At 59.5% G+C, this 11060-nt stretch overlaps 1 protein-coding gene across 1 annotated transcript in view; it reads right to left on the bottom strand.

Annotated features, from left to right (window-relative positions):
* ADAMTSL4 (ADAMTS like 4) overlaps positions 1–11060 on the bottom strand; it is a 27997-nt gene that overhangs the window by 14478 nt on the left and 2459 nt on the right. Inside the window, exon 2 of the mRNA XM_025193011.1 lies at positions 1838–1991. Within this exon, the coding sequence (XP_025048796.1) occupies positions 1838–1866 (29 nt within the window). The 5' untranslated portion in view covers positions 1867–1991. The remainder of the gene's footprint in view (positions 1–1837; positions 1992–11060) is intronic.

Raw genomic sequence — 11060 nt, 5'->3', positions numbered from 1 at the left:
GCCTGAGTTCAAGCCCTGGCCAGGCCCCGCATTTCGCAGCGGGGCTGAGGACCTGGCCGGCTCACTCTGGGGCTGCGGGCATCTGCTGGCCCCCAGCTCTGCTCAGCACACGGGCTGCGCGGGGTTAAGGCCTGGCTCCCTCTCTTTGCAGTGACTAATATCCCGGCCTCTCCCCTGGCCTGGGGCCACTGGCACATCCAAGGAGGGGCCAACCCTGAGTTGCTTTGGAGCCCAGTGGGTGATGCTTTGACACGGGTCCCTCCAAGGGGTTTGGAGCTGGATCCCAAAGTGTGGCACCGGATGTCTATTGATCCCATGGCACAGGCTGGCTAGAAACCCTTGGGGGTGGGGGGAGAGGCAGAGACTATCCCCCATTGTAGGGCGGGGGGGCGGGTATCATCCTCCTTATCTGCAGCCCCATGACAGCTGTGGGGTGATGGACATGGACCTTCCCAAAGCTGTAGGAATAGTGCGGGTCTGGCCCCCCGGCAGCTCCAACCCCCCCTGCTCTGGGATGTCTGCCGGATGAGTCCCCAGGCAGCCTCCTGGCACCCTCCTTTCCTCTTGTGTCTGCCCAGCCTGGCAAAAAAAGGGCCGAGACCCCAGCCGTGACCCTTGCAGGCTGTCACTGCACCCCAGGGACTCTCTGGCTCTGGGAGGCAAGGCTGTGCCAGGGCCATGGATGCCTGCTCTGCCCCCCTGGATGATATACTGCTATAGGGCAGGACCCCTTGCCCACACCCAGGCACCCTGGGGCATCCGTGACCTGGGACAAGTTGTGGGGGAAGCTGTAGGATCTCCATCCCTGGAGCTTTCCACGAGGTGGCTGCAACCAGCACTGCAGCCTCCAGCATCTGGGGACCCTCGAGGATCCTCTGCCCTGCAAATGGAGCCTGTGATGTCTGGTCTCCACTCACAGCCGCCCCCTGCTTCAGCCCCGATGACTCATTTCTTCCCCAGGACACGACCTGCCCGGCTCTCAGTGCAGCCGCTCCACCAGCTAGCAGCTGTAGGAGGCTCTTATCCTCCACCCCCTGTCCCCAATGAGATGCCTGCCCTAGACACCCTGATGGGATCCAGTGGGGTGGCTGGGGGGGATACAGACCCATGAGGTGGGTCCGGCCAGGAGGATCTCAGTGGGGGTTGAACCAGGCCTGTCCCCGGGTTCACCCCCCTGGTCTCCCCACAGTTTGTTTATGCACCTCGTGCTGTATTTACATCTCAAGCTCTTTGCAGCCAAGAGCATCTTCAAGCAACAGCTCCCCAAAGCCCTGGGTCCAGCTTGAAGGTACTGGGGTGGGGGTCTGCTTTTGGGCATCAGTACTAGCCCCTTGCCTAGGAGCGATAGGGCCCTGCCCTCCCCATCACTGGAGACCCAGGGGGGAGATGGGGCAGGGAGCTCAGGGGACCATCCAGCCACCCCCTACCCCCAGCCTGGCTGGACATGCACATGCACATGTACACACAGGAAGCAGAACAGATAAACACAGGCCCATGCCGGGGACCGCCTGGCTGGATGAATAAGACCCCCACAGAGGCAGGACAGTCCAAGGGTCACCAAGGGTGACATACACACACAGTCCAAGGGTGGCTGGGAGGGCCATGTCCCTTACTCTGTCACTGCTGGGATGAGCAGCCTCGGGCAAGTCTCTTAGCCCACGGTATGTCTCCTCTGCATGTGGACTATAGGGTTTAGGGCACTGCCCACCTGCAGTCAGGCCCCTACTACATCGTTCCACCCCCTGCCACGTCCCAGAGCCACGTGAAGCATGGGGTGGCAGCCAGCTCTGCCGGGCCTAGGCTCCTCTCTTCCACCCCAGAGACCCGTTCCCAGTACCTGCCGCAGACCCCATGTGGGGTCCCCATCCTGGCTTCTTCTGCCAAGGGAGAGAGCGGTGCCCAGCTTCACTCCCAACTGGTTGTTCCAGGTCTCAGCATCTGCTCCTGGTCCGTCCACAGGGTCCTCCGGGGCTTTTTCGGCGTCCTCCTCCCTGGGTGAAATGAGGCAGGGTCACAAGCTGCATTGGGTTCCACCTGAAACATGGAGCTGGGGTGGGGGCTTGGGACCCGGCTGGGTTTGGGAGGGTGCTTCGGTACTTAGCCCCCCATCTAACCAGACACACTGGCCCCAGCTCATCTGTGTCCCTGCCATCGCTCCCAGGGACGTGTCCTAGAGTCTGCACTGTTAGTTCAAGCTAAGACCTAAAGCACCTGACTCTGGGAGCTGGGGCTTTATGGAGACCATGAGTCTGCCGCCCCCGTGAGCTGATGCCCCCTGGCCCCCACCAGCCAGTGCGTGGGGAGAAACCCAGCAGCTCCACCTCCCAGCAGGGACTCACAGCCCCAGGCACGGAGCAGGTGCTGGGAGCAGGGGGTACGAGACGTCCAGGCCCAGCCCAGCCTGGAGTGGAGGAATGGGCCAGAGGGAGCGTCACCTTGGGTCCTGGTGTCCCACTCACTGCTCACCCCACACCTGGCAGGAGACATCCCAGGCCCAGAGCCAGGGACAACAATATGCAGAGGCCGGGTGCGCAGTGGTGCAGCGTGGTGGCTGGGGGGGGATACAGACGGCGCTGGTCTCTCCCACACGTGTTCTCCACTGCCCCTTTGATCCGCCATGAGAGTCCCCCTACCCCACCACCATGTGCCCCCATGGCACAGAGCAAAGCTGGCTCCCAAAGCCTTGCAGCCGCCCCTCATCTCCTGCCCGCGTGCCCAGCAAGGCAAGGGGGTCACTGCCTAGCAGCAGCCTCCGGCCCAGCAGACACAGACAGGCCTGGGCACAGACCTATTTCCTCTGGCACGGTGGCCGTCACATGGGCCATGCATCCCTTCCCGCACTGTGAAGCCAGGCTCCCCTTCACCCCCTAAGTCCCTGTTCCTCATCCAGTATTCGCCTCCCTCTGGCCTCTGGTCCCGCAGAGGCGCTGGGTGCTTTGATCTCGTCTCTGGGGATGCCCAGGCCCTCTGAACACTGGATTGACTCCTACTCTCCCTGGCTTCTTCCTACCCGGGTGGGTGGGCAGCCACCTCCACCCCACTCCAGATGTTTCCCCCTTGCCCAGACACATCTGGGGGGAGCACAGACTTTCCACATACTCAGGGCTCGGCTGAGCTGGACACAGAGTGCTGGGCGTGATCCTCCGGATTGGAGAGGCTTCACCTGTGCTCACCCATCTGTCACCGGGCACCGTGTAATGGGAAACAGCCCCACAAACCCGATGGATGGGCTAAAAAAATGCAGCTGATGGGAAGGAACTGGCTGGAGAAGGTGGAGGGGGACTGAGATCAGTGAGCAGGCGACTACGGAGAAGCTGGGGGCTGAGGGGCAAAGAAGGGACTGACATTGCAGCCGGGCAGGTGGCGGGGGGGGGTCAGCTCCCAGCAGCCCCCATCACAGGCTGGGCCGCCAGCACGCCAGGCTCTGCACAAACCCAGCGACTTGCACAGCAAACATCTCAGCATGAACATGCATGTCGAGGCAGTGCTGGCAGCTGTAGGGGCTGCAGTGGAAAGGGGAGCGGGGCTGGTGTGTTAAGACCACATGGTTAACCCCTGCCAGGGGAGTGGGGGCCCTCTGTTTGACTTCCTGTGACTTTTGGGGTCCCACAAAAAACACCAGCATGTCCCCATCATGACTGCAGCTGCCGTCACTGCTCTTCCAAAACAAGTAGCATTGCAGCCCCTTTTACACCTCCCGGGAGCCTGAGCTTGAAGCCTGGCCTACTGATCTGGGCACCAGATCCTGCAGAGAATCACACACCCGCCCCAAACCCCACCCCAAGCAATGATTTAGGACAGGGGAAAAGGCTGCCAACACTGGAAAATTCTCCTGGGAGAAGCCAACCACTTCCCGTCCGGCCCTGGGGCTTTTTAGAAGGCCTGGAGCTGCCTCCAGCTAAAACCCTCCTGGAAACCCTAGAGTTTCTATCGCACTGTTGTCATTTGAGGCCGGGAGGTTAAAAACCTTGGCCTTGCTGGAGATAAGAGCTTGGACAAGAGCTTTTCCAGGTGTCTCTTCCACACTATGGCTTAGCATGGAGAAAGGTGGAAGGCACAGCAGAGTTGCACCTTGTAAGCTATATATATATAGCTTATATATATATGTGCCTTCCACCTTTCTCCATACGCATATATACATATTATATATATCTATATATATCTATATATATATATCCCCCGAGCTTTTGCAAGCTGAAGCTTACTGCATCAAAGATCAGATGCGATCACATGCCTTTCTTGCAGGGAAGATACAGTCCAAGTCCCCTGGCTGCAGGGCCAGAAAAGGGAGGTGAATTATAACAACGCCTGCTTTAAGGTCATTTTACGTTACTGGAGTGGAGTAAAGGGGCCCTGGGGAGAATCAGTCCCCAGCGACATCAGTACAGCTCCCCAGATTCTGGCTATGCCCCGTCTGCCCGCCGCGCGTCCCCGCTCTGGTATTTTTACTGAGCTGGGATCCAGCCAGTGCCTCATTACGGAGCAATAAATCACCCGCCCGACCGGGCTGGATCCAAGCGTTCCCCTGCATCTGTCCAAATTGGTGGTGACCGAGCGGGCAATTAGAAACAGCCGCGTCTCTGGGATGGGGGAGCGGTGGAAGAGCTGCCAGGCCGTGAGCTTATACCGGGCAGACGTGGCGAATGCTGGTGCTTGAGGACTGCTCGGACTGCACTCGTGGAGCACCGGGATGGGGGGTGGCCAACTTATCGGGGCCCCGCTTCTACAGTTCACGCCCTCCCCCCGTCGAACACAAAGTCCGTGGGAGACGTCATGGCTGCACCTGTCTTGGACACCCTCTTTGGGATGCGATGTTCCCCCATGGGGCCAATCCCTGGGAGGCTGGCAGCGGTGCCAATGAGGAAAGCAAAGGTGGGTTTCACCCAACGTTCCCCGCTCGGTGACGTCAGGCAGCTGGGGAAACCGAGGCACAGAGGTGGCTAGTGACACTTGGAGGAAAGTCATATAGGGGTCACTTGCACTCAGATCCCAGTAACGTTTCCAGACCTGGCACCGTCTGCACCCAGATACTGCCCAGGCCAGGGGGTGCCTGGAAGGCCCAGCTCAGTTCTGGGTTTCTGGTCCCACGGAGGAAAGGAAAACACTGCCTGTGCCACCGGCCTCCGCGGGAGGCAATCAGAAACCCAGGGGGGTTGGATGCAGCACCGCCCTGGCATTGCTCCCAGCCCAGCTCTCTCTGAAGCCCAGCTGGAGTCCTCCACCTGGCCCCAGCTCTCCCCGCCGCTGCCTCTGTCTAGCTGGAAAGTCATCGCTCTCCTTCTGAACACGCATCTTGCACGTCCCGGAGCTTGGAACGGGAGAGGCGGCTGCACGGGGCTGGAAAAGCCCAGGTCTCGGCGCCTGGAAAGTTGCAGCCGGGTGGGGCCCAGAAGGGGCCATTCACCCACAGCCCCACGCACAATGCCGACCGGTGCCCTGATCCCCTCTGGGAAGAAAAAGAGGGTCCGGGGAGAGCAGAGGCAGATGCCTGCATGCAGTGAACGGGATCCGTGTGGATGCCGTGAGCTAACAGTCTAGCAAGCTGGTCTAATAGCACACGGAAAAACGACGACAGCAGCAGCACCGGTGCCAAAGCAGCTGCCTTTGAGGAACGCTCTGCTTGGAAAAGGTCCTGCCCATCCCGGGTTTCTGGCCCCCGATGATTTCAAGGGCCTCACAAAGGCGCCGCCTGATGCCGTCACGGCACGGCCGCCCTTGCCAGCATCAGGCACAGCTGTCAGCACCTCGGGGTTTGGAAGCAGGTCTCCCTGGAGGCATCTGGAGATGTTCCCATGCTGGCAGCTCTCTTGGCGGGTGCCTTCAGAGGCTCTCATCACGGGACTCCGGGGGCTGGGGCTTTACACAGCACCCCCTGCATCCAGAGTCCCTTGATGAGATCACGAGCCTTGGCAGTGGTGCCACGGTGACCTCAGACACTGGAGACACAGTGCCAGGGAAGATCTAGAGGGTGGCCAGGAAGCAGCCCGCGTTCTCAGGCAGCTGAGGGCAATAAGGAAAGTGGGACAGAAAAAAAGCCGTTGCCGCCAGCCAGCCGGGAGCACAGAGGCTCTTCCCAGAGTCGTTTCCTCTGCCCTTCCCCACCGGGCAAGGCGGTTTGCCTGCGCCAATAGCTAACAGCCAGCTGCACGCTGCAGCTCCGGCCCTGACCCCAAACGTGCTTCTAGCAATAAAGATCCATTAACCCCCTGGCTCAGGGCAGAGCCTCTCCTGAGTTACACGGGTTAAGGGTGTATCACCTGACCGCTGTTCCCAGTCCTTGAACCCATGCCCCCGTACCAGCAGAAAGCTGGCAGCTTCGCTTTCATGCCACCCTTCACTAGGGGCAGAACGATGCAAAAGGGCCGGAGCCCCGGGCCCAGACTGGTCTCGTCACCTGGGCAGAGCCCGAGGACCTGGCTTTTCAAAGACTTTGCCCTTGTGGGGGTTGTAACAACGGAAGTTATAATTTAGAGATGCTCCCGTACTCAGAAGGTCACAGAAGTCAGGAGCTAGGAGACAGCCCCTCAGTGAAGCTGGCTAATTAGAGCCAAACAAAGGGTCTGCAGAGGTTGCCTCTTGCTCCACAAATAAAGTTCGCAGTTACTTTTTCTCCTGCACGGTGTGTGCCTGGATTTAGTGAACCCAACAGTCCCAACAGGGGCAAAGCCCTGCTGGGCTCTGGGCCCCAAATCAACACCCCCATCCTCCCCCCAGGCACCTACACTAGCCAGAAACCAAATATTTCTGCTCTCTACAGTGGGACGAGCCACATCTCCTAGATCCAACCCCTCTCCCACCCTAACGTAAGACTTTCACAGCCTAAACCTTACCAACTCCCTCCCACTGTGCAGGGTGAACTGGGGATCTCCAGCTAGGGAAACTGAGCCACAGACCAGCAGCATGACAGCACACCCTAATTCTCCAAGGTGCACAGCTCCGATCACAGCAACGGGGCCTCCCTGATACCCAGGTGCCCGAATCCTCTGTCCCCCTTTGCTCCAGAGAAGCAGGGCACGGGAGTCCAGCCCCATCCCAGGGGGCAGAGTCAAGGACACACTTGTGGTGACGTCACCCCTGCTGGCCTCCACGCCAGGCCCAGAGCCCGCGGCCCCCCGATTACCAGGGTGGGCCTTTCGCTCGGAGCCACGGCTGTTCCAACTCGTTAGGCTCCCATCTGCTCCGCGGGGATAAATCAAGCTGCTTTTGTTCGAGTGAGGGGTGGGGGGGAGTGTTGCTTCAAGAGAGCAGCCAGCCAGAGGCGTGCGGAGCCAAGAGGCAGCAAAAGTTCCCTCTCCCGCAGCCCGAGCCAGCTGGGGTCCGGCCCGCCAAAGCCACAACACCCCACCCCAGAGCTGACAAGGCCGGGAAAAGACAACACGGGGGCTGCAAAGGCCTGGATCAATGCAGAGCTCTCCGTGCAAAGAGGTCTGGCTTAGAGGGATCCGTCTGGAAGGGATCCCGAGACCCCAGCCCCATGTGCAGGAGGGCCAAAAGGTGACACACACCCCACCAGGCACCTCCTGGGGAACCCCCCAAAACTCTCTCTGATACTTTCCCCCATCAAAACTCCAAGAACCAGCTAAAAATAAATGCTTCTGTTTCCAGCAGCCACCCAAAACTGGGCATTTTTTATTTTTGGCAGTTTGGGGTCTTCAATACTTGGATAACAGGGGAAACTCCCACCCCCCCGGCGTGCAGAACAGCTTCATGGGTCGACGGTAGCTGGACAAAGAGGTTAGATTATGGATGTGGTTAGATTATGGGTCTACCTAGGATGCTTTGGACAGAGCTGATTCTGTCTCAAGCAAGGGTCAGAATAGATGTGACTTCTGGAGGTCCCTTCCAGCCCCGCTTCTTGGTAATTTTACAATCCAAAAAGGGGTGGCTGAGAAAAGGAACTTTTTTTGTTTTTTAAGCCAAGTCTTTGACAAAAAAAAGGCAGACGACTTGGCTGAAACAGGGCGCGTTCCCCACAAAAATGCCACAAACTGGCTATTTCCCACTCAAGGAAACCTCAGCGAGAAGTATGTGGCCAGATGAACTTAGTGATACGGGCCCTACCGCTGGGAGAGCTTTGAATCGGAGACCAGCCAGGCTGGAAGGGTCCCCAGGAGTTGCGGCGAGACCGTCCCAGACACGTCCTTGTATCACCTAGCCCTAAAACGACACAACCAGCTGCGTTGCACAACCACAAGGCCTAGTGACACGAGGAGACTCTGAACCTGCCCCAGGTCAAGCCAGGGGATGAAGGCTGGCAGTGTCCTGCCAATGCAAAGGGGGTTAAATGCCCTCCAGAGATGCCAGGGAGGCACCATGCCCCCTGATACAGAGGAAGGTAACTCCCCAGCCCTCCCAGTCCATACCAGCCTGACCGGGAGGGGGATGAAGTCTGGAAAAAAGCTCAAGCACCTTCCACTCCACTTTGCACCCTGCGGGTAGCAAATATACAGGGATAAGCCCTTTTCTAGGACAACCCCAGGGCTCCCGGCACTGCCCTTTCATTAGGCAGCTCGTTAGGGAGGGGATCATGCACTGGACAAGCTCGCGATGCATCCTCCCGTCCGTGGGGAGCAGGCTGTGCCGGGCCATGTGGCCATCCACGCCCCGAGCCGCCATGTTGCTCGGGGCTTAGCCCGGGTCCGAGGTGAGCAGATGATGAAGGCAAGGGAGTGCACACGTGTGTATTTGTGTGCATGCATGATCTTGTGTGTGAGTGTGATGATGACCTCCTGCGTCCGCAGGGATCCGGGCAGAGGCGTGACCCAAAACACCCTTGCGCAGTGCGGCTGCATGTGCACGCATGCACACACATACACAAGCTCATGCATGCACGCAAACCTGCACACATATGCAAACCTGCACAGACATACACACACATGTATACACATAAATACACGCACAAGCACACATGCAAACATATGCACATGCATGAACACATACAAGCTCGCACAGGCATGCAAACACACACATGCAGACACACACAAACACACATGCACGCACACAAACACACATCCACGCAAATGCACACATGCATACAAGCTTATGCATGCACATGCACACATAAGCAACCCTTCTCAGACACAAAAATACACACAAACATGCACGCACACACATGCATGCAGACCCACATGCACACACATACAAGCTCACACATGTATGCAAACACACACATATGCACACACCTACAAAAGTGCATAAACTCACACAAATATGGACATGCACAAATACACACGCAAACGCATGCACACAAACATGCAGATGCACACATACATGCTAACCTGCGCAGCCACACAGACATGTGCACGCACAAATCTACGCCCCCAAACACACATGCAAACGCAAGTGCACACATGCACGCAGACACACACCAGCTCACAGGCACATATGCACATACACACTCAAATCTGCATGCACACACACACACACACACACACACGCATGCACACACTGCCCTGCCCTCAGCCTGCCTCGCGATCCGAACATCGCCCTAAAATAGCCCCGTGCCCGTTCTCGGTTGCTACAAACACGGGTTATTTTGGAGGTGCCAAGAGCACACGGTGCCAGGCCCTACCCAACCAGTTTCCCGTCCTGGGGTGGGCTTCGGGGTTGCCATGGCCAGGCACTGGCACGGCCCAGGCAGCCCCTCATGGGCGAAATCTAGCCGTGGTCCCACATCACCCATCCGTGCCCTCTCTCAAGCCCTCTGGTCCTCGCACTCCTCCCTCAGGCAAGGCTCCCAGTGCCACCCCCACCCCTGCTACAACAGAGCCGCCTTCCCCAGGGCCCAGAAAGCACTGCCAGCTCCCACAGCAGACGGCCCCATGGCGGCAGCTTTCCTCCAAGCTCCTGCTCCCGGAGTCCTGGGAATCTCAGCTCTGCCCCTGGGAGGACCAGCCCGAGTTTCTGGCCTTTCTTCCCCCTCTGGATTTCCCAGCCGGGCTCCTTCTGCTTTTGGCGCCCGGAGGGGCCTGACTCAGGGCTTTCGAACTGTCGCTGACAGCGCCGGAGGGAAGGGAAGGGAAGTGACGAACTGGGTCGCACAGTAGCGGGGCCGAGGGGGATGAAAAGAAACCCAGGAGTCCTCGCTCCTGGCCGCCCTGCCCGACCTCTTCAAAGCCCACCCCAGGGACACAGCCCAGCCCAGGTGGGCTTTCCCCCGCTGCAGCGGGAGCTGCTTTATGGCTGGGATCTCTGAGGGCGCACTGCCATGAAATAATCCGGGCACCGGTGTGGAAAGGCATTGAGCTTTGGGGTCAGGAGGCCTGGACCCCCCATAGCTTCCCCAAAGCCCGAAGGGGAAAACACCCTGCCTGGGTGCTGGTGGCTGTCACATACAGAGGGGCGATGAGCTGCTGGCTGCCAGCCCTGGTGCCCGTTACCAGCCCCGTCGGCAGGAGACTGCAGCTGAAGCCGCCGGGGCTGGCAGGCTAGGACCAGATCAGCCTTACATCCCGGCGCTCGTGGCTTGTCCTGCCTGGGCTTGTGGCTCATTCTAGCCTCCGGGACCACGGTGCCAGCCTGACGGGTTGGGTGATGGGGCAGGGCTGCGGGGAAAGCCCCTTGGAGTCTCTCCCTGGCGGGCATCTACGCTTGAGTCCTCGGTGCCGGATCCCAGACGCCCAACCCCTCGAGCAGCACTGCCACGGCCCGGCCCCGGCGCCCCCGGATGCCGCCCCCATGCCAGGCACCCTTGGGCCCCGCTGACACGGCCGTGTTTGTAAACACTCCCGTCCCGTCCCTGCCCTGTCCCCGGGCCGGGGAGGTGAAAGAATCTGAAGCATTTTTGGACGGCAAAGTAGGGCAGGGGGGAGGGGGGCACCGCTGCCCGGCGGGGCTGATCCTGCTAGGAACGGGCTCCAGAGCCTGGGGCCACCGGGATCCTCCGGCACATGCTGGCGGGGAGCGAGTCACCAGCTCCAGATGCTTCTGGGGCAGGGCCAGGGCCAGGGCCAGGGCCAGGGCCGAGGGTAAAGGGAAGGGAAGCCGAGGGGGGTTCTTGCAACCCAAAGTGCCCCAGTGACCCCAGCACCCCCAGTCCAGCCAGATCCCAGCGTTTCCTA

This window comes from Alligator sinensis, unplaced genomic scaffold (assembly GCF_000455745.1).
Source record: "Alligator sinensis unplaced genomic scaffold, ASM45574v1 scaffold838_1, whole genome shotgun sequence".
In the NCBI taxonomy this organism is placed as follows: domain Eukaryota; kingdom Metazoa; phylum Chordata; order Crocodylia; family Alligatoridae; genus Alligator; species Alligator sinensis.
The sequence above is the reverse complement of the archived record's forward strand: the minus strand, read 5'-3'. Positions and strand labels throughout refer to the sequence as shown.